Source organism: Aulostomus chinensis, chromosome 5 (genome assembly GCF_037954235.1).
Source record: "Aulostomus chinensis isolate RoL2024-O1b breed Wild chromosome 5, RoL_Achi_v1.0, whole genome shotgun sequence".
Classification (NCBI taxonomy): domain Eukaryota; kingdom Metazoa; phylum Chordata; class Actinopteri; order Syngnathiformes; family Aulostomidae; genus Aulostomus; species Aulostomus chinensis.
The window spans coordinates 10,771,636-10,792,581 of NC_141324.1; the positions used below are offsets into that span (position 1 = coordinate 10,771,636).

Sequence of the window (20,946 nt, forward strand, 5' to 3'; positions counted from 1 at the left end):
GGAGCCATGCAGAGAAGCAGTCCAGGAGAGACCTGGTTTCTGCTACCAGTTCTAGTCAACACGCGGGCAACAGCGTTCTGGACCAGCTGGAGAGTCTTTAGGGACCTGTTAGTCCAGCCTGGTAGGAGGGAGGTGCAGTAATCCAGCCTGGAAGTGACAAAAGCAGGGACTAGTTTTTCTGCATCTTCTTGAGCCAGGATGTGTCTGATCTTAGCGATGTTACGTAGATGGAAGAAGGCGTCCTGGAGATTTGTTGAATGTGGGAGTTAAAGGGTCCTGGTCAAAGAGAACTCCTAGGTTCCTTACGGTGGTGCTGGGGGCCAGGGTGGTGCCATCCAGGGTACCTGTCTTATCAGATCAGGTGGTCCTCAGGTGTTTGGGCCCAGCACAAGAACTTCAGTTTATCAGAGTTTAATAAAGGAAATGATGGTCCTCCATGTTTTCCTGTCCTTCAGACAGGCCTCCAGTTTAGTCAGCTGGTTTGTTCCATGTGGATCATTGATGAGTTCAGCTGAGTGTCGTCTGCATAGCAGTGAACATTAATGGAGTGCTTCCTGATCATGTGACCTAGAGGAAGCAGGTACAGGGTGAAGAGGACTGGTCCAAGCATGGACCCTTGTGGAACACCAGAACTGACTGTAGTGGTCTCAGAGGAACCAACATTAACTAGTACCAACTGAGATGGACCTAGTAAATATGACCTGAACCAGTTTAGTGTGGTTCCTTTAATACCAGTGACAGGTTCCAGTCTGTGTAGAAGGATATGGTGGTCAATGGTATCAAAGCTGCACTGAGATCTAATCAGACCAGCACAGAGACCAGTCCCTCATCTTGTGCCAGTAGGAGGTCACTGGTACCTTTGACTAGTTCTGTTTCTGTGCTAGGATGAACCTGGAACCTGACTGAATCCTCCAATCAGCTGTTGCTATGGAGAAGTCACAGAGCTGTTTAGCAACTGCTTTCTCCAGAACCTTGGAGAGAAAAGGAAGATGTGATGTTGGTCTGTAGTTGGTAGAACTTCTGGATCCAGGGTTGCTTTTTGAGGAGGGTTTAATCCCTGCTACTTTAAAGGACTGAGGGACGGAACCAGATACCAGCGCCACATTGATCATATCTAAGAGGGAGGGGCTAACGAGGGTAGAGAGTCTTGGAGCAGCTTAGTTGGGATGGGGTCTAGGAGACAGGTGGAGGTTTAGAGGAGGACATTATTGAACTGAGCTCATCAAGGCTGATGGGAGAAAAACTGTCCAAGTGTGTGTCTGGTCCTCCAGCTGCCTCTAAGGTTCTGGGTTCTAGGTGCCATGTTGTCAGCTGATGGCAGCAGGAGAAGAAGTTTCTCTCTAATCAGGAAAATTTTGTCATTAAAGAAGTCCATGAACTCTTTGCTGCCCAGGGAAACAGGACTACTTGGTTCAGTAGAGCTGTGGCTCTCTGTCAGTCTGGCTCCAGTACTGAAGAGGAACCTGGCTTGTTCTTTGTTCCTCTATTAGTGCTGAGTAGTCGGCTGCTCTGGTTCTACTAAGGGCTTTCCTCTAGGTTCTAAGGCCATCTTGCCAAACTACATGTGACTCCTCCAGTTTGGAGCAGCGCCATCTTCTCTCCAGTTACTGGGTTTCTTGTTGATCTGTCAGGTTCCAGAACCGTACCAAGGTGCTTGTTTCCTTGGATTCATAGTTTTCTGTTTTAGTGGCCAGTACAGTCCAGAGTTGTTGCTAAGGTGCCTGCTGCTCTATGGATAAAATGATCAGTTTGGGAGAGACTAAGGTGGACAACAGCGCCCTCTGTTACAGTGGGACATGACACTGAATTTAGCACCAATGGAACCACTTCCTTAAATCCAGGTGTGGCCTGATCAGACAAACATCTGGAAACTACAGTTTTCCTGAGTGGAGTGTAGCTGATTCGTACAAATTCCAAAGTGATTGATTGGTGGTCTGATAAAAGTGTTCTGTGGAAACACAACCAGATGTTCAGCTTCAGTTCCACATGTTAGGAGGAGGTGGAGGTGTGGCTGTGACAGTGAGGGGGTTCATGGACAGACTGATGGACACCAGTTTAGTCTAGAAGAGAGAGAAATGCAGTACCAGACTGTGGTTATCAACATCCTCATGAAAACTAAAGTCTCCTCCAATCATGACTTGATCTGATTTAGAACTAAACTGATAGAAACTCTGAGAATTCAGATCAGAATCCAGAGTCAGGACCAGGAGGACGGTCCTCAATAATCAATCAGAGAGGCTGGAGAGTTTCCAGGCTGGATGAAGATGACGTATGTATGTATATCTACAAACTGTTTACATGTATGTCCATATATATACTCTGTACATGTCTGTAGATATATATTCTCTAATATATACTCTATACATGTATGTATGTATATATTCTCTAATATATACTCTATACATGTATGTATGTATATATACACTCTGTACATGTATGGATTAATACATACTCTATTCATGTTTGTATTTATATATTCTCTAAAATATACTCTACACATGTAAGTATATATATATATATACACACACTCTACACACATGTGAACATGTATATACTCTACACACATATGAGCGTGTCTATACTTTAAACATTTATGTCCGTATACACACTCTACACATGTATTTGCATGTATATACTCTACACATGTATGTGTGTATCTACATACTACATAGATGCTGTGTATCACATTTCTATGTTTCTCTCAAACAGTGTCCAGCAAACAGAAGCTGGCAGAGACCTTGGTGGACGTGGTCGTTAAAGGGGGCCGGCCTTTGAGGATAAAGGGTTCCGTCTCTTCAAGAATCCTGGACCCTTCATCCTCCACTCCAAGCTGGAATGGTGGAAGTAAGGCGCTGGCTAACTCAGGAGCAGGCCTTGGCAGAGACGGAGCAGACCTCAGTGATTAGTTTGACTGCTGACGAGTGGACATCAGTCAACACGGATGCCGACCTTGGTGTCACTTGCCATTCTGTGTCAGACAGCCTTGATCGAGGTCCTGTGCCGTGAGGTGTGCAGTATTTTTAAACATCAGACACGTCTGTTGCTTTGCCCTCATGTTTGCATGGCGGGACACTTCAAGTCCAGTTCAAAAGCAAAAGAAACGTTGTGTTCTGTTCAAGTAAATATGGACACGCCACAACAAAAGCTTGTTCAGGAGGTGGAAACCAGCTGGAACAGCACTCCACCAGCAGGGGCCGCCCTGGCATCTCTCAGCACTGACGTAGTGCCCTTCAGCACTGCTGACTGTGCAGCATCAGCCAGTGGCTGAGAGCTGTTGAGCCGTTCTGTCAGGCAACTGTTGATCTCTCTGAGGAAAGGAGAGCGTCAGGGTCAAAGGTGATTCCATTGCCAGAATGTCAAACATGTCATTTCTGTGGAAGAGCAAATTCTGGGAGGGCCAAGGATCCCTGAAGTACCGGGCCGAAGACTTTATATCTGACGCAAGTTTCTGTGCATTCCAGCACCATCCATTCACTGTGAGAGGATCTTATCCAAAGCTGGGGAGCCAAAAGAGGAGCAGCCTGAAGCCTGCACACTTGTCTGCTTCTGGGAAGAAACATTTGTCCTGGAGCAGACAAGTCCCCCAGGGACAGAACTCTGTCTTCAAAGGTTCTCCTTAAGAAAAAGCAAGGTTTCTGAGGTCAAACGCCACCAGGATTGTGAAGTCGGAAGGATCTCTTGTCCTGTTAGGGTCTTTTAGAACAGTTTAACATAAAGCTGGAAGCTTTAAATAAAGCCTTTAGCAACACAAAACCCATCGTAGCACTCAGATTTATTCTTTGGTTTCATCTGGATTTTAGAGGATGAGAGCCTGCATGCTGGGTTTAATAAAGGTCCTAGTTGTGCTTCTGTGTCATGATAAAGTAATCATTATTTAGTAGGAATTAACAAAACTGGAGAAAAAAAAATCCATTGTCTTCCGCTTATTCTTATTAAGGGTCGGGGGAGGGGGTGGAGCCTATCCCAGCAGCCTTCCCCCTGGACAGGTCACCAGTCCATGGCAGGGCCAACACATAGAAACAGACAACCATTGGCTCTCCCAGCCACACTTACGGTCAATTTAGAGTCTGGATTAACCTGGTCCCTCTTGATGTCTTTGGACTGTGGAGGAAGCTGGAGTACCAGAGAGGACCCAGCAGGAACAGGGAGAACATGGAGACTCACACAGAAAGACCCTGTGATCCAGCTGGGGCTCCACCCACAACCTTCTTGCTGGGGGCCACCGTGAGGACCACTGCTCCACCGCACAGCCATAATAATAATAATAATAATAATAATAATAATAATAATAATAATTGTAAAGGTCATGAAGTCATTCCGAGACCCTCCTCCTCCTCTTCTATTTGATTCAGTGAGTTATTGTGTCAGACATTATCATGTTCTCCCTTCAAATCTTCTTCTACACTCCTCTCTCTCCCTCTCCTCTCTCTCTCCTCTCTCTCTCTCCCTCTCCTCTCTCTCTCCTCTCTCTCTCCCTCTCTCCCACTTCTCTCACCCACTCCTCTTCTGCTTCTCTCTGTCCTCTCTAACGCTAACCCGCCTTCCGGGCCACGAGGCGCCGCTGCAGCGTGTCTTCCGGTGTCGTTGCACTGGGGAAGAAGAAGATGGACGCCTCCGGATTGGCGGAGGGGGCCATGTGACGGAGGGCTGACCGGAAACAGCGTCTCTCGCCTGCGGGTCCAAGTACGCGCAGCGAGAGTGAAGTAACGGCATCTGTTACGGTGGTCGCCGTCACGGGGAGGAGCTACGGGGACCGATGACACGAACCGCTGGGACACCAGACAGAATCAGAACCTTCCCGCGTCAGCAGTCTGTGACTCCGACACGCCGGTGAATTCGGTCTGACTGACCTCGATCACCTGAACATGGCAACCAGGACCCGGCTGGCGGCTCAGAGACTTTTCCGTTGGGTGCGGACTCTGCCGCCCCGCGCCAGCGAGGCCTCGGTTCAAGGACGCTTAGCAGGGGGCCCTCAGGACAGGCACGTGAGCTGCTCCCGGGCTCTGTACAAGCCCGACGCCCCCCCCGCAGGTACACGAAGTGTTCCTCTACTACTACACCTCCATCACTTCTGTCACCTGCTGCACCGCCATCACTTCTGTCACCTACTACACCTTCATCTCCTACTACACCTCCATCACCTACTACACCGCCATCACCTCTGTCACCTACTACACCTCCATCTCCTACTACACCTCCATCTCCTACTACACCTCCATCACCTACTACACCTCCATCACTTCTGTCACCTACTACACCTCCATCTCCTACTACACCTCCATCACTTCTGTCACCTACTGCACCTCCATCACCTACTACACCGCCATCACTTCTGTCACCTACTACACCTCCAACTCCTACTACACCTCCATCACCTACTACACCTCCATCACTTCTGTCACCTACTGCACCTCCATCACCTACTACACCGCCATCACTTCTGTCACCTACTACACCTCCATCACCTACTACACCGCCATCACCTCTGTCACCTACTACACCTCCATCTCCTACTACACCTCCATCACCTACTACACCTCCATCACTTCTGTCACCTACTGCACCTCCATCACCTACTACACCTCCATCACCTACTACATCATCAGCTACATCATCTTCATTAGCTGTGTCATTCATGATGTCACCTACTACCTCAGCTCAGAATTATGGACAAGAAACACACCTGAGAAAGCCTTGGAGGTCGTATGTTACTGGCTGCAGTAGCGTCAACTGGAATTTCCACTGCAGCTCTCTGTTCTCTCTGTTCTCTCTGTTCTGCTCTCAGGTCCCAGCAGTTTGTCCTTCAGGAGTCACACCTGTGGACAACTGAGATCAGAGCATGTGGGTCAGAAGGTCACGCTGTGTGGCTGGGTTCAGTACCTCAGGTAGTATCTGGGTTCAGTACCTCAGGTAGTATGTGGGTTCAGCACCTCAGGTAGTATGTGGGTTCAGTACCTCAGGTAGTATGTGGGTTCAGTACCTCAGGTAGTATCTGGGTCAGTACCTCAGGTAGTATGTGGGTTCAGTACCTTGGGTTGTATCTGGTGGCTGATTCTGCATCACGGCCAGTTCCAACTATTAGAGCACACAGACGTCCTGGATGGATCAGACTAATATCTCAATAACCCTGTTAGGACTCTTCATGTTCCACTGTTGTGTTCTAGTAACACGAGGAAAGTTATAGTTGTACTTCATCCTGCTGCATAGTAATGTTCCTTTACAAACTTTGGTTCTAACTTTAATGTTCTGCCTTCAACAGACAAGACCTGTTTGTTGTTCTGCGAGATTTCAGCGGCTTGACACAAGTTCTTATTCCTCAAGAAGAAGTAAGAATGAAAACGTTCCGTGTAGAATGTTCTGAGTTTGTGTCCTGTGATGAGTCTGATTCAGATCCTCTGATAGCAGCTGGGGTCTGTGTAGAAGCCCACCAGTGAGCGTCCCAGTCAGTCCCAGCTCCTGTTTCTCTCCCGGGCCGTGGCCAAGGCCGCCAGCCCAGCTGACCGCCAGCTGTTATTTGATAAAATATGCTAACAGTAACAGTTGTGGACATGCTGACGGAAGACTGTGTTGACGCTGGTTTGATGGAGGTTTTTCTGTGTTTGAAGTCTGCACACCGCTTGAAAGGGTTGCTGTGTAACCTGACTGTCGAGTCTGTCGTCAAGGTTACGGGGATGGTTCAGCGACGGCCAGCGGGACAGCAGAAGGAGGTTCGTGGGATATGTTGACCTGTAATGATTGTGTGGCGGCTCATCAATGGGCGGAAAAACAGCAAAAACTGAATCTGAATGGCACCATTGAAAATGGAATTCTCCAGATTGGAACTGATTTACAATTTTTACACTCAAAAAATTTTGACTTCAGTCCAGAGTCAGAGACAGAACCCTTCCTGTGATAACTGCGTTCTATCAGGGAAAAGGTTCCCCATTCCTGATCAATCATCTTGAGGTCTACAAGCCAAGAACACTGTTTTGAGTTCACGTTGGCTGTTAGACCTCACCATGATTGGAACATGAAGCTTTTAGCAGCAGCGGTTTGTTCAAAAGCAGCGATGAACGCTTATTTCCCACCCGCTCACCCCCGTGGTGGAGGACAACAAGTTGTACGTACAACAACTGAGGGCAGGAGGCCAGAGTGCAGCGGTTTGTAGTAATGAGCTGATTCAGGGGAGGAGGGAGGCCAGCATCACCATGGGTTCCAACAGGATCTTTACATTGGATTTCTGACTATTGCAGAAAATAATTCTAAACAAGTCTCTGAGACTTTTACTGTGGCGGCGGTTTGTTCAGCAAGAACCTCATCACTACTCCTTAGATCTACGAGTCCACACACTCCTGTTTATTTCACCCGTGCTACCATCGTGCTTTCCCACGTCCCAGAAACTCGCCGTTACACAGATACCAGTCAGCCAACATGTGCCAAGCAGGTAGAAGCTCAGCGGCAGTCTCCTGGCCGCCCCAGGACAAAGATAGAATATTTCCCGACCCGTCCAGGGCTGAGGACCAGTGAGACACTGATGGAGTCCAACTGTTGCTCTGATGAGCTGCGGTAACAGCAGGCTAACTTCAACCTCAGCTGTGCCAATAGGGCAAAAGGTAGCACAGCAAATACAACACTTGAAGACACAGAACATAGACTCAGAACCACAGGCGTTACACAGTGGACTTTCAAGCTTCGTGTGGGTCTCATTCAACGGTTCTGAGTTTTTATTGACATTGAACAGACTTTCACGCGTAGGTCGTAAAAGGTGGAACAGAAACTACATACTGGACCTCATGCATGGACCCAGGAACCAGTGCTCAGACAAAGTGTGCGCTTGCATTATTAAAGTATTGTCATCATTGCGGTGAAAAAAATGTGTTAAAATGTCAATAATGATAAAAATGATGATAATCTAGTTAATAGAGATCATGTCTGGGATGATGTATCCTGGAACTGCACGGTACCGTCCACACGCAGGCCTCCACGGCAGCACACACCGGTTCTACCGACCCATTTTTACTGATCAGCCCATGAAGAAACACAAAAACAGTCCCGTCGGTTCTAGGAGTGTCCAGTATTCGTGTGGTCTGCTTTACTACAGAGCATCATGACTGCAGCGACTTCGTTTGAGCTGCAGTGATCATCGGAGAACGTTCTCCCGCAGCACACTCCATCGCTTATCCTCCTGTCTTTACATCAGGGGATGCCGACGGGGGAAATAGAAGTCCTTGCTGAGAACCTAGAAGTTTTTAATGTGTGCAGGAAGTTGCCATTTGAAATTAAAGACTTTGTTAAGGTAAGTTGCTAATGTTACTTTCTGGAACTCGTTATTCTACCTCCTGACTGACTGCAGAACATTAAGGTATTTTTGTTGTTGCTTTTGCCAGAAATCGGAGTCTCTGCGGATGCAGTTCCGCTACCTGGACCTGAGATCCTCTTACATGCAGAAGAACCTCAGACTGAGATCCCAGCTGGTGATGAAGATGAGAGAGTACCTCTGTAATGTCCATGGTACGGCCCCTTAACCAAAGGTAGAAGTGCGAGCCCTCATGGTACGGCCCCTTCACCAAAGGTAGAGGTGCGAGCCCTCATGATACGGCCCTTTCACCAAAGGTAGAGGTGCGAGCCCTCATGGTACGGCCCCTTAACCAAAGGTAGAGGTGCGAGCCCTCATGGTACGGCCCCTTAACCAAAGGTAGAGGTGCGAGCCCTCATGGTACGGCCCCTTCGCCAAAGGTAGAGGTGCGAGCCCTCATGGTACGGCCCCTTAACCAAAGGTAGAGGTGCGAGCCCTCATGGTACGGCCCCTTAACCAAAGGTAGAGGTGCGAGCCCTCATGGTACGGCCCCTTCGCCAAAGGTAGAGGTGCGAGCCCTCATGGTACGGCCCCTTCGCCAAAGGTAGAGGTGCGAGCCCTCGAGTCCACCATTCCTCTACCAGACACAGTCCTCCTGAGAATGGGTCTGATCCAAAGAGAACCATGGTTCTTGTCTTACATGTACAACATAGTTAGATGTAATAAAGGGACAAACAGTGGAAAGACCCAGTGCTCCAGGTTGACAGCTGATGTTGACTCTTCTCAGAGGAGCTTGGATGTGTACTAGCCTGGTGTGTGTGTTTGTAGTGGTGATGAGATTAAGTTCCTGCCGAGGTCACTGCGATGGCGCGTCCGTCCGTCTGCAGGTGCTAGTCGCCCAACGCAGGACATTCATGCAAACCTCTAAAAACACAGATGAGAACAGAATTCAGATGTAAATCCAGGTTCTGAACTGTGTGTGTGTTTGTGTGTCTGTCTGTCCTTCTTCTAATTTATAGGTTTTGTTGATGTGGAAACTCCCACTTTGTTCAAAAGAACACCAGGGGTAAGAATGCTTCTTCTATCTGTCGAGTGGCCCTGCTCACACAGGTGGTCATTACAGGGGTGGACCAGGGAGGGTTCAGGGTTCCGGGCTGTTCTAGCTGGTAGGAAAACACAATGAGAAAGGGAGCAGACTTTGACACCAGGCTGGAACTGAGAGGAAAGGACGTGTATTCAAATAAGGTAGAATGACAGCAGGAGCCTCAGCGCAGGTCAGTCTGAGGTGCTCTGATATCCAAGCTGATCGTTGAAGTTCATTGACTCACAAACAGCAGGAGCCTGTTTGGAAGGAACATCTCTGCGTTTACAAGTTCCTTTTCACAGTAATCAGAGTGTTTCTGCTTCCTCTGCAGCAGGCGTGGGCAACCATGTGCCATGGAGGGCCGTGTGTGTGCAGGTGTTCCTTCCAACCCAACACTTTAACAGGTGATCTCATTGATTAACTCTCTTCTGTGGCTGAAGGTGTGTTAATGAGTGGAATCACCTGTTAAAGTGTTGGGTTGGAAGGAACACCTGCACACACACGGCCCTCCATGGCACATGGTTGCCCACCCCTGCTCTGGAGTGAGTGGGGGTAGTCAGAGCTGTTCTCGACCCTGAAGCAGCCTGATCCAGTCAGGGGGAAGGTCCTGTGACTCAGGTGTGATGGGAGGAGCAACACATCTTTTTAATGTCTGGAGAAAAGTGTTCTGTTTAAACTTCCAAGTGCACTGAACATTTGTGTCAGGGCTCTTGTGGATTTTTGGATTTGGATCAGGATTAGCAACCTCCTCTGGCGCTCGATGTGTTTCTCCTGTTAAGTTCTTTGCTGGGCTGGAACAGTCGGAACTTTAGCTAGTTAGCTTCCACGAGTCGTACAAAGTCCTGAAAATATAACAGCTTAAAGTCAGTAACCTCAGATTTTACAGGATGGGAATATGAAATCTAGTCCTTGAAAAACATCAGATTTTTATCATGACCTGATAGAACAGTTTTAGATGAATATCCTGTTAATGTTTTTTTGTTGTTGTTTTTTCAGCATTGAATTATTACCATCAAAACAAGCAATTGCAGCAACCTGGAACCCTGACTAAATATTCAGGTGTTCCGATACCTGTTAGCTTTAGGAGCAATCCACAACGTCATGCTAACGACCACTCCTCTGGCAAACAGGGAGCCAAAGAGTTTGTGGTTCCATCCAGAGAGCCTGGCCGGTTTTACTCCCTCCCCCAGAGTCCACAGCAGTTCAAGCAGCTTCTAATGGTGGCTGGTATTGACAGGTGGGTCACGACCACGTACCTGTGTTGAGTTAGTGATCATTTGCAGAATGGTAACACTGAGATACTGAAGGCTAAAGATCTTCATGGTTGTTCAGTTTCCCTCACGTCGTTTAAAACACTGTAGCGTTAGCAGCCGGCTAACCCTTGGTTCAGAGGAGCTCCTCAAACATTCGAAATAAATATGAATGTAATGATATTCAAAAGAATTCTTCTGCCTGTTTTTACATCTGATTTTAGCTGGTGTTAGCATGCAGCTAGCATGTGCAACCCACTGCTGTGTAGCCTCTCCTCCTGCCTTCAGATGGAACTTGTGTGTCTTCAACACAACTGATGAACTCAGAACTTTTCTGACAGTTTTCACTCAGTTGAAGAAGTCAGGTGTTAAGTCTGATGTCAGCACTTGAGGCGGAGCAGTGGAGCTCTTCAAGTCTCTGCTCCCTGGGAGCGATCAACACTCTATAGGAACATTAGGAGGAATTGTGTTCGTCACTTTTCTCTGGGTTTTGTAAATTGAGCTACTCTGTTATTTGTTAATAATCTGTGAAACCTGAACCATATTTAAGTTTAGATCGCTTCGTTAGCTAGGAGAGCTAGCACGTTAATAATTTGGCAGATTTTAAAATAGTTAAAGCCCTGACTTACTTCTTGTAATTATACTACACGACAGTGATAAAAGACTTGTATTGTCTACTCAGCTTGTCCTCTGGTTGGGAGGTGTGCGTGTGCGTCGCGTGCACACCTACGTGGACGTGAATCATGACCAGATGTTGTTATTCCTGTCAGATGTGAAGATGTGGCGCGTCTCTCTGCAGGTACTTCCAGATTGCTCGCTGCTACCGAGACGAAGGCTCCAAACTGGACCGGCAGCCTGAGTTCACCCAGGTAGGTGTTCGAAGAGGCCCCAGACTGAGACCTGCACCCACACACTCAGCCCCCCCCCCCCCCCCCCCCCCCCAACGTCAGTGGCCTTCTATTAGCAGATGTGTACAGGTCTGAGGTATGGTGGTCCGATCAGGACTCCCTCAGGTCTCAGAGCACCTTCTTGTCTGGAATTCCATTCAGCAGAACCATCATGGTTTCCTCTCCAGCAGCTCCAAGTGGAGCAGCATTGACAACTACAGTTTTAGTTCTGCTGCTCGCATGGACGTGTGTGAGAGGATGTCAGCAGCCTCTCCGGTCCTGACATGACATCATCACATTGGTTAGAGAGTGTAGGCGGGTTCTCTCAGCACCACTGCACCCCCCTCTTCGCCTCTCCTCCTCTCCTCCCATCTCCTCCTCCATTTCTCTCCTCTTCTCCGCCTTCTCTGAGGATGATTTATTTAGTGTGGTCCAGCTTCTTATTTCCCCCAAATTTTGCTCGCAAATGTGTCAGTGACGTGGAATATCAGGAAGCTGTGATGACGCGTAAGCTGGTGGGTCAGCAGGAGGTCACAGATCCCTCAGGTGAGTCTGATCCCAGAGAGGAAGCCGCTGCACCCGCTGTAGTGCTACTCGAACATCAACCACCCTGGAAGGGGGTTGTTACCCATCTGGAGTGTTGCTTTGAAAGTTTTGTTCAGCACAGATTTAATTTGTGTCATTTCTGGTCCTGAACCACGTCTTGGTTGTGGCACCGACCTAATAAAGATGCCGGCATCTCTTCCAGGTCGACATAGAAATGTCTTTTGTAGACCAGGCGGGGATCATGTCCTTGGTGGAGGGTCTGTTGCAGTACTCCTGGCCTGCAGACCGAGCTGCCGTCCGGGTTCCCTTCCCCGTCATGACATATGAAGAGGCCATGAGGGACTACGGTGTTGACAAACCTGATACCAGATTCTCCATAAAGGTGGGTGATGTTGGTGAGCCTGAGCTAGCACTGCAGCTAACCACTATCCACTGCCAGCCTGGTGATGACCTCATGACTCCGTCAGTGCTCCTCGTGCAAATATGCACTGACAAGATCCTCCTGCCCAGTAGGAATGGGACGATATCAGAATCTCACAGTAACAGTACCTTGGTACCGAGTCCAGCTTGATCCCAGCGTCTTGGGGAATCTTCAGGCTGATGATTAGCCCAGTGGCTCCTCACGTTACTCAGGTCTGTGTGTGGTTGTGTGTCACTCCCTCACTTGGTCACATGAGTACACGTCAGAGGTGAAACTCTCTAGAACGTCAGCAGCTTCATCAATCACACTCGTAGCATCAGTCGTCGTCTTCTTCTTCTCTTATTTAATGGCAGGCGGCAAACAGCGTCAAGGTAAGGTACTATGTTGGAGTGTGGAACAGAGCTCAAGCCCTGCAACCAGAACAAGAACAACAAAGCAGGATAGCACAGGCTGATGGTCACTGTGGTTCCCACTCCCTCCCCCACACTGGTGGAAAAACTCTGGATTTTTTGACTGAAAAAACACGGAAATGTTACGTGTGTGTGGGTGTGTGTGTGTCTGCGCGTGTGTGTGTGTGTGTGTGCATGCAAGTGGGGGGGTGTGTGTACATCCCTCTGCCGAGTGACTATAACCTCTCTGATTGGACGCTCGTCCACTGATGAAGACAAAGACGACCTGGATTGTAACAGATTAGCTGTTGCTAGCAACAGTCTCCATCAGCTCCTAGCTAAGGATGCATGATTGGCTCTTCCTGCAGTTTGGAGTCACGAAGAAGTAATGAGCTCCATGAGCTCAAGACTCTTATTACTGAGTAGTGGAAGGGACAAGTACTGTCTTGGCTGAAGTCTGGGAATGATACTGGCCTTGTTTTCTTGGGGTGAGTGACTTAAATGCTCACTTGGTCTCGATAGCTTAACTGTGGACACGTTTAGGGAAAGAAAGGGAAGGTTGTTGCACCAAGCACTCAAGTCTGAACCACGTGGTCCAGGGTTCTTCTTTCTGTGTGGCCTTCTTGTTGCCATGCTTATGTAGTATATCTGTGGAGGGCCTGGAGGAAATGTTCCCAGGGACGTGAGGAAGAACATGATAGTGTTGTGAAGACTCTCAGTCGTCCGGGTCACAGTAGTCTAAGGCTCAGGTGTGGGACTTCTGTGGGTGTAGAGGACATCTCGCCTCTTATCCGGAGACTTTGTCACTTCTGAACTGAGGAAGCCTCTTGGATAAGAGGTGAAACGTCTTCTACACCCACAGAAGTCCTAAGGTGGTTTCAGGAGAGAGAACTGGCCCGGCAACTCCATCCTGACTCTATCCTGACTACTGTGACTGTGGCCTAGCTGACCAGCCTCTCCTCCTGCCTTTCTTTGCAGCTGATGGACCTCAGCGAGGTTTTCCGTTCCACGGAGATGACCTTCCTCAGGTCAGCTGTGAGCCAACCGGGAAGCTCTGTTCAGGCCATCTGTGTCCCCAGAGGAGCAGTAAGAACAAAACCACTTCTGCGGCAGAGACGTCAGCTTCACGTTGACCTCACTACTCTGCGGGCATTGGTTCGGTCTCTAATGGCTCCTTCTGTCCTGCCACCAGGAGCTTTTCTCTGGAACAGATCTGGAAGACCTGAAACAGGCAGCCAGGACTCATTCTGAGCAGGTCAGTAGGTCCGGTCCGTCAGCTGTCGTGGTACCACCTTCTCATCTTGTTTCTTCAGCTCCGCCCCTACTGCTGGACGTGGTCACATGGCTGATCGCTGCTATTTACTGTTGTTATTATTGGTGTGAAACCGTTAACAGTACATGGTTTTCACAGAGTACATCCTGACAGATGTTTTACTTCCAAAACATTTGGAAAAGCCCATAATTACAAACTTGTTATCGCTGATGGTGAGCAAAGAAGAAGAGAGGTAAACGCTGACCACCGACCGATACTGTCGGGTTACGTGCTGATGTCAATCCTCATCTGGTGGGTTCAGATTGCCCACCCCTGGCAGGGGGGCAAACAGGTGTGTCACCCCGGGCCCAGGGTGGTGGTGGTGGTGGGGTTATAAGGTTTTTTTTTTTAATTCAAAAATATGCCTTTTTGTGGAAAAAAAGTAGTCCTTGAGGTGCCTTTAAGCCTTTTATTTGTTTTCTTCCTAATTGTCCTTAAAATAGTGGTCAAGAATCCCCCCCACCCCAACACAAAATGGTTTGGCCCAGGCCGCTGATCAAAATTTGATGTTGTCATTTAGTTTAAAGTTCATTTCCTTCGAAATGCCCAGTCAGCAGAAGTCTGGAGCTCAGAGAAGAGAAGAAGGGGAGAAGAAAAGCGAGGCTTGAGAGACTTCCTGCTCAGATATTTCAGCACGGCGGAGACGGTGAAGCTGGGACTCGAAGGCCCAAAGTCAGCGAACAAGACAAGAAACGCCGCCAACTTTTACCAGCCTCGTCACGGGACCTAGCTCTCACGCTGACATCCAGTAGCTTGTATAAGTGAGAGAGAGAGGAGAGGAACAGTGAAGCAGGCGGGGCCTGCTGCTCCGTCCTCATGTGAGCGACTGGCTGGTGTCATTGCTCCGCCCCCCTCTTGGGTTAACAACCACTGTTACAGAACAGGATATCAGAGTTTAGATGGTCATTAACATGGAAATCGCTGTCCAAGTGCCTGCACTCGTCCTGAGGAGCACCCACGTTGGTCCAGGTGCAGTCCTCTGGACCAGCTAAGCTCCCCGAGCTGGACAGAGAAGGTGTGGTCATGAAGATGAGCAGGAAGCTGCAGACACTCAGGTGCCCTGGAGGCCGGCAACCAGTGTCAGTAAGCTGACACGCTGATGTTCATCACAGCGGGTCGTTTCCTTCATGTGGAAGCTCACGTGATCTGGACTGACACAGTGTGCCTTTGGGTCGCCGTCGAGTTCGGCGCGCTGCAGTCTCGCTTGGAGAACGTCTGGGTTGTGTTTCTGTTCACCTTTGTGATGAAGCAGTGTGTGTCCGTGTGTGTGTGTGTGTGTGTGTCCATCCTTCCAGGAGCTCAGCCTGGTGCTGCTCAGACCAGATGGGACGTTGAAGTCTCCTCTCAGGAGGCTGCTGCCCGCTGAGGCTCTGCTGAGGGCGACTGGAGCCACACCAGGAGACCTGCTGCTGATTGCGGCCGGTTCTACTCAGACTGTGGTACCAGAACCGCCCACATCAAACTGTTTTGTAGCACCGCTGCAGATAAAACATGACTGTGACAGACTACCTCTCTTGTGTGTCTCAGCGCCCTCTGCTGGGTCATCTGCGTCTGAAGTGTGCAGATCTCTTGGAGTCTCTCGGCGTTTCACTCCGTGACCCTTCAGCCTTTCACTTCCTGTGGGTTGTGAATTTTCCTCTTTTCTTGCCTAAAGAGGACAGGCCAGAGCAGCTGGAGTCAGCCCATCATCCATTTACTGCTCCACTGCCAGGGGACGCTCACTTCCTCCACACAGAACCACTAAAGGTAGCAGCATGGTTTGATTCTCCAGTCAGTTGTGATGGACAGCACCAGCTCGCGGTGTGGGACTGGTCCAGCCTGGTGAGGTGTCTCTGTCATGGCAGGTCTGCGGGCAGCACTACGATCTGGTGTTGAACGGCTGGGAGATTGGAGGAGGTTCCATCCGCATCCACAAAGCCTCGGAGCAGCTTCAGGTGTTGAACATCCTGCAGGTCAGTCAGGTGTGAGCAGACAACCCTCCCGCACTCTCCAGTCTGCTCCTACCAAGGACCTCAGCACCTTTACAGAGTTCCGCCCTCTCACATTACATCTGATTAAAAATAGAGGCTCTGCTCACATGAAGAGGAGCTTTGGGTCGCCAGCGACCCTTGTAGGAGGAGCGACAGATTCTAAGTGTATTGGTGACATTTTTCTCTTCAGGAGAATCCAGATTTTCTCTCTCATCTTTTGGAGGCTCTGGACTCGGGAGCGCCACCACATGGTGGCATTGCTCTAGGTGAGGCTGCGCCAGGCGCCAACACACTCAATGACACGATTCTGTGTGTAACCATGTATTCACATCATGAGTGTGTGACTGTGAGCACCTCACAGGGGTTTCAGAGGGGGGAAGCAGGCTGGACGTCTCAGCCTCACCGCGCTCTTCTTTTATAATGGTGTTGCGACACAATCGGCCCTGGACAAATTTTGTGCTGTCCTGTGACTTGAGAAGTGCAGAACTGCTGTTTAGGGTGGGTTCTGATGACTCGTGCAGCACAGAGAAGCCCAGCCTTACAGACGCTTGAGAGCCCCTGGTGGCTGTGGATGAAAGGTGGAGGCAGCAGGTAGATTTTCATGGGAAGGTTGACAGCAGCTCCCCGCCTCCCGTATGAAGGCGTGTGAAACAGGCGTGTATGAATGTTAATCACATGTATGAAAGTACCACATTAGAACCCCCTTTCACCTATTTTTTTCCTTCCTTAGATTCCAGCTTACATGATTTTGCAACTCTTTGTGTTTCCAAGTGTAGCTGCTGGATTCAAGAGGACATTAAATGAGTCGATGAAATCTAGAGAAGGAGCGTTCTGACAGCCGCAGAGGAACGCGAGTACAATCTGAGCAGACGAGGATCGAATACGTCAAACTATTTTGGGTTCTTTTTCAGGTTTGGACCGGCTGGTGTCCATCATGGTTGGCGCTCCCAGCATACGGGATGTCATTGCCTTCCCCAAATCATTCAGGGGTCGCGACCTCATGAGCCACACCCCAGACTTTGTATCGGACCAGGAGCTGAAGTCTTACCACATCTCTGTCAACTGGCCAGCAGAGGAGGAGGGGAAGTAGGAGGAAGAAATGAAGTGACAGCTTAGACGAAGGGGTGATGATGTCATCTCAGGTCTTTCAACTGGGTCAGCAGTGTGACGGTGCCAAGGAGACAAACATGAGCAGACGCACAGCAGTGGGGAGCAGGAAGGCGGCTCGTGGAAGCAAAGATCCTGAGAACAAATTCTGAAGCGGACTCCTGCCCCTGGTACCAGTGGTTTACCAGTGGCCCATCAACATTTGTGTTGTCACATGCTGGTCGACACATGATGGTCTGTGACAACAATAACAAACTATTTTAAATAAATACACGCTCAAGTCTGTGCAGTATTTTTTTTCTTTTTTGTGGGGCAGATATGGGGGGGTGGTGCTCTCATTAACCCTAGTAATAATCAATAATCCCACCTCCTGGGGTGGTCGGCTCCACTGAGGCTGAGGCTCAGCTCGAGCCGCAGGTCTGAGTAGAGTCAGCTGGTATAAACAGGCGTGCTCTGTCAGAACACCTGTGGCTGTCGCTGGGGGCAGCAGCCCCACGAAGTGGGGGAGCGATTGTCCATGATGGATGTCAGCTTGGCTCACATCCTTCTCTCGCCCGCCTACGCAGCAGAATCTAGAGGGGAGTCCAGGACCGAACCGGCCCTCCTAACTGGCTCGTTTCTGCTGAGCTTGGAGTCTGCAAAGGTCAGTCTTTATTTAGCAATCAGTCACAGCAGGTCTGAGCCTGGACGCCCACGGGGCTTCACTGTCTGGTGGCACATCTTTAAATTTCAACCAATGCACGTACGATTTGGGTCAAAATAACATTGACATGCATCAATTCACTTGTCGTTATAAAGTAAGACATCGAAGGTTCAGAGTTTGACAACTCCAGTGTGGACAATATTCAAATGTAAATACAAATACATCCTATTTGTGCAAGCATTATTTAGGTCACAATTAGGATTAAATTGTAATTTTGTGAATATTTTAAAAAAGTTAAGGCAAAACAGCATTTTCCTTGTCATTTGAAGTACAACCTGCATTAAACTAACTGGCTATCGTCAGTTAGCTTAGCTCAAGTTAGTTTGAACCCATGCTAGCTAATGTTAGTTAGCTTCTCACATGTTGCTCGGACCCACGGAGAAAGGCGAGCTAAAATGACTTCATTTGGCACAGGTTAACTTTGGCTGCCAGAAAAGGACTGTCTAACATTGGTTTACTTAGAAAAAAGTTGTTAAGTAGTTAGCCTTGTGGAAGTTAGCATAGTGGGTAACATTAGTTAGTTGAGTGGGCCACGTCTCAAGGGCTGTCTTAAATCTCTGTGGCCAGTTAAGTATCTGATTCTGTAATTACATTACAATTCAATTCTGAATTAATTACTGGAAAACTTTCTGGGGGAGACCTGGTCTGATTAGGAGAGACGGCATTCATTTCTAGAAATATGGCCCAGTTTATAATAGAACCAGAACCTTGAGAATCCAGATTTCAGACCAGGAAGCAGAGCTGCCGTTTTACATGTTTCTCTACGCGTCCACTAGGGGGCAGTCACCCACCCACACTCCCATAGAGACTGTGTCTTTCCACCACGCCAGTTTATTCACTCCAGTTCTACTGTAGAGGAGTCAATCAGAAAAACCTCATCAAAGTTAAAACAACCACTAAATTAACTCAACAGAATATCAGAATTAGATGAGGACGATTGAATATCAGACCTCTGATGCTGAAAATTGAACCAGTGAATGAAATGATATCTGACAGTTGTGTTGACCTGCTGAGTCTCACTGAAGCCTGGCTGGTGATTGATGAGGATGCTAGTCTGAATGAATCCACTCCTCCAGTCACATTAATACTCACAATCCTCCAGGCTCTGGCCCAGGAGGTGGCGCTGCTGCCATTGTTGACAAAGTAAAGTAAAGTAGCAGGAATGAGACCCTCCTCAAAAAACAAGCCTGGATCCAGAAGTTCTACCAACTACAGACCAACATCACATCTTCCTTTTCTCTCCAAGGTTCTGGAGAAAGCAGTTGCTAAACAGCTCTGTGACTTCTCCACAGCAACAGCTGATTGGAGGATTCAGTCAGGTTCCAGGTTCATCCTAGCACAGAAACAGAACTAGTCAAAGGTACCAGTGACCTCCTACTGGTTCCAGGTGAGGGACTGGTCTCTGTGCTGGTCTGATTAGATCTCAGTGCAGCTTTGATACCATTGACCACCATATCCTTCTACAGAGACTGGAACCTGTCACTGGTATTAAAGGAACCACACTAAACTGGTTCAGGTCATATTTACTAGGTCCATCTCAGTTGGTACTAGTTAATGATGGTTCCTCTGAGGCCACTACAGTCAGTTCTGGTGTTCCACAAGGGTCCGTGCTTGGACCAGTCCTCTTCACCCTGTACCTGCTTCCTCTAGGTCACATGATCAGGAAACACTCCATTAATGTTCACTGCTATGCAGACGACACTCAGCTGAACTCATCAATGATCCACATGGAACAAAGCAGCTGACTAAACTGGAGGCCTGTCTGAAGGACAGGAAAACATGGAGGACCATCATTTCCTTTATTAAACTCTGATAAACTGAAGTTCTTGTGTTGGGCCCAAACACCTGAGGACCACCTGATCTGATGAGACAGGTACCCTGGATGGCACCACCCTGGCCCCCAGCACCACCGTAAGGAACCTAGGAGTTCTCTTTGACCAGGACCCTTTAACTCCCACATTCAACAAATCTCCAGGACCCCTTCTTCCATCTACGTAACATCGCTAAGATCAGACACATCCTGGCTACGTGTTCCTAACTCCTCTTCTTCTCCCCTCATCCCAGATCCTGGTGCTGCTGGAGGAGGCTCCAGACCTGAAGAGGCTCCAGCTGCCACCCGTAGCTCCACCTGCTCACGTCCCCGTCTGTCCATCAGTCTCTCCTCCTTTCTCTCTCTCTTTATCTCTGTCCCTCTCTCTCCTTCTGTCTCTCTGTCTTCCTCCATTCTCTGTCTTTGTCTCTGTCCATCAGTCTCTCCTCCTTTCTCTCTCTCTTTATCTCTGTCCCTCTCTCTCCTTCTGTCTCTCTGTCTTCATCCATTCTCTGTCTTTGTCTCTGTCCATCAGTCTCTCCTCCTTTCTCTCTCTCTCTCTGTCCCTCTCTTTCCTTCTGTCTCTCTGTCTTCCTCCATTCTCTGTCTTTGTCTCTGTCCTGCTCTCTCTCCGTCCCCACTGATCCTGGATCTGCTCATTCTGGGTCTCACCTGTTTGAGCTGCTTCCTGTGGGAGGCGCTACAGGTGTATCAGAGCATCAAAAAATGGATGGGAAAAGAGTTTCTTCTCAAGAGCCATCACCACCCTGAACTCTCACACCTAACAAAGTATAAAGTCAGTATAGCATTGTGTGTAATCTCTTGATTCTGTATACAGTAAAGTTACTCAGTACATAGTAAAACCACTGGTGCCGGACTTTGGGCAATACTTCTGTACATGTCCTGTATACGTTCCTGGCATCTAGTGGGGTTAAGCTCATGTTCACCTTTGTATATAACGCAGTTTTTCATTCTTGCTTTGATGTTTATTTTGCAACTATTAATAATGTTACTATTCAAGATTTTGTACACTTATTTTATGATTTTTTTAAACTTATATTTTTATACTTACTCTATTCCTGTGTATATTTACATACATATGTATGTACATATTTATCTATACATATATTTGTATGTGTATATACATACATTTGTATTTGTACATTGATATATTTGTATGTTTATATGCATA

At 48.4% G+C, this 20,946-nt stretch overlaps 1 protein-coding gene across 3 annotated transcripts; it reads left to right on the forward strand.

Annotated features, from left to right (window-relative positions):
* The first annotated feature begins 4,627 nt into the window (after positions 1 to 4,627).
* On the forward strand, positions 4,628 to 17,520 carry dars2 (aspartyl-tRNA synthetase 2, mitochondrial). Of its 3 annotated transcripts, XM_086203092.1 has the most exons (17): positions 4,629 to 5,031; positions 5,786 to 5,885; positions 6,260 to 6,326; positions 6,606 to 6,707; positions 8,180 to 8,275; positions 8,367 to 8,490; positions 9,295 to 9,341; positions 10,490 to 10,596; positions 11,409 to 11,478; positions 12,245 to 12,424; positions 13,831 to 13,938; positions 14,045 to 14,107; positions 15,460 to 15,603; positions 15,692 to 15,910; positions 16,009 to 16,116; positions 16,325 to 16,400; positions 17,046 to 17,520. In XM_086203092.1, the coding sequence occupies exons 1-17, from the start codon at positions 4,866 to 4,868 to the stop codon at positions 17,222 to 17,224; spliced, it is 1,956 nt and encodes a 651-aa protein (XP_086059218.1). In that variant the 5' UTR covers positions 4,629 to 4,865; the 3' UTR covers positions 17,225 to 17,520. The 3 variants fall into 3 exon arrangements, with proteins under 3 accessions (XP_086059220.1, XP_086059218.1, XP_086059219.1); XM_086203094.1 differs by lacking the exon at positions 16,325 to 16,400 and having other exon boundaries at positions 4,628 to 5,031; XM_086203093.1 differs by lacking the exon at positions 6,606 to 6,707.
* The last annotated feature ends 3,426 nt before the right edge of the window (positions 17,521 to 20,946 follow it).

What these genes read in the sequence shown, in the direction of transcription:
- dars2 (XM_086203092.1), top strand. Translation starts at nt 4,866, where the DNA reads ATGGCAACCAGGACCCGGCTGGCGGCTCAGAGACTTTTCCGTTGGGTG. An exon ending in GGCAGCCTGAGTTCACCCAG is followed by an intron (nt 11,479 to 12,244) that starts GTAGGTGTTCGA and finishes CATCTCTTCCAG; the next exon opens with GTCGACATAGAAATGTCTTT. An exon ending in TCCACACAGAACCACTAAAG is followed by an intron (nt 15,911 to 16,008) that starts GTAGCAGCATGG and finishes CTGTCATGGCAG; the next exon opens with GTCTGCGGGCAGCACTACGA.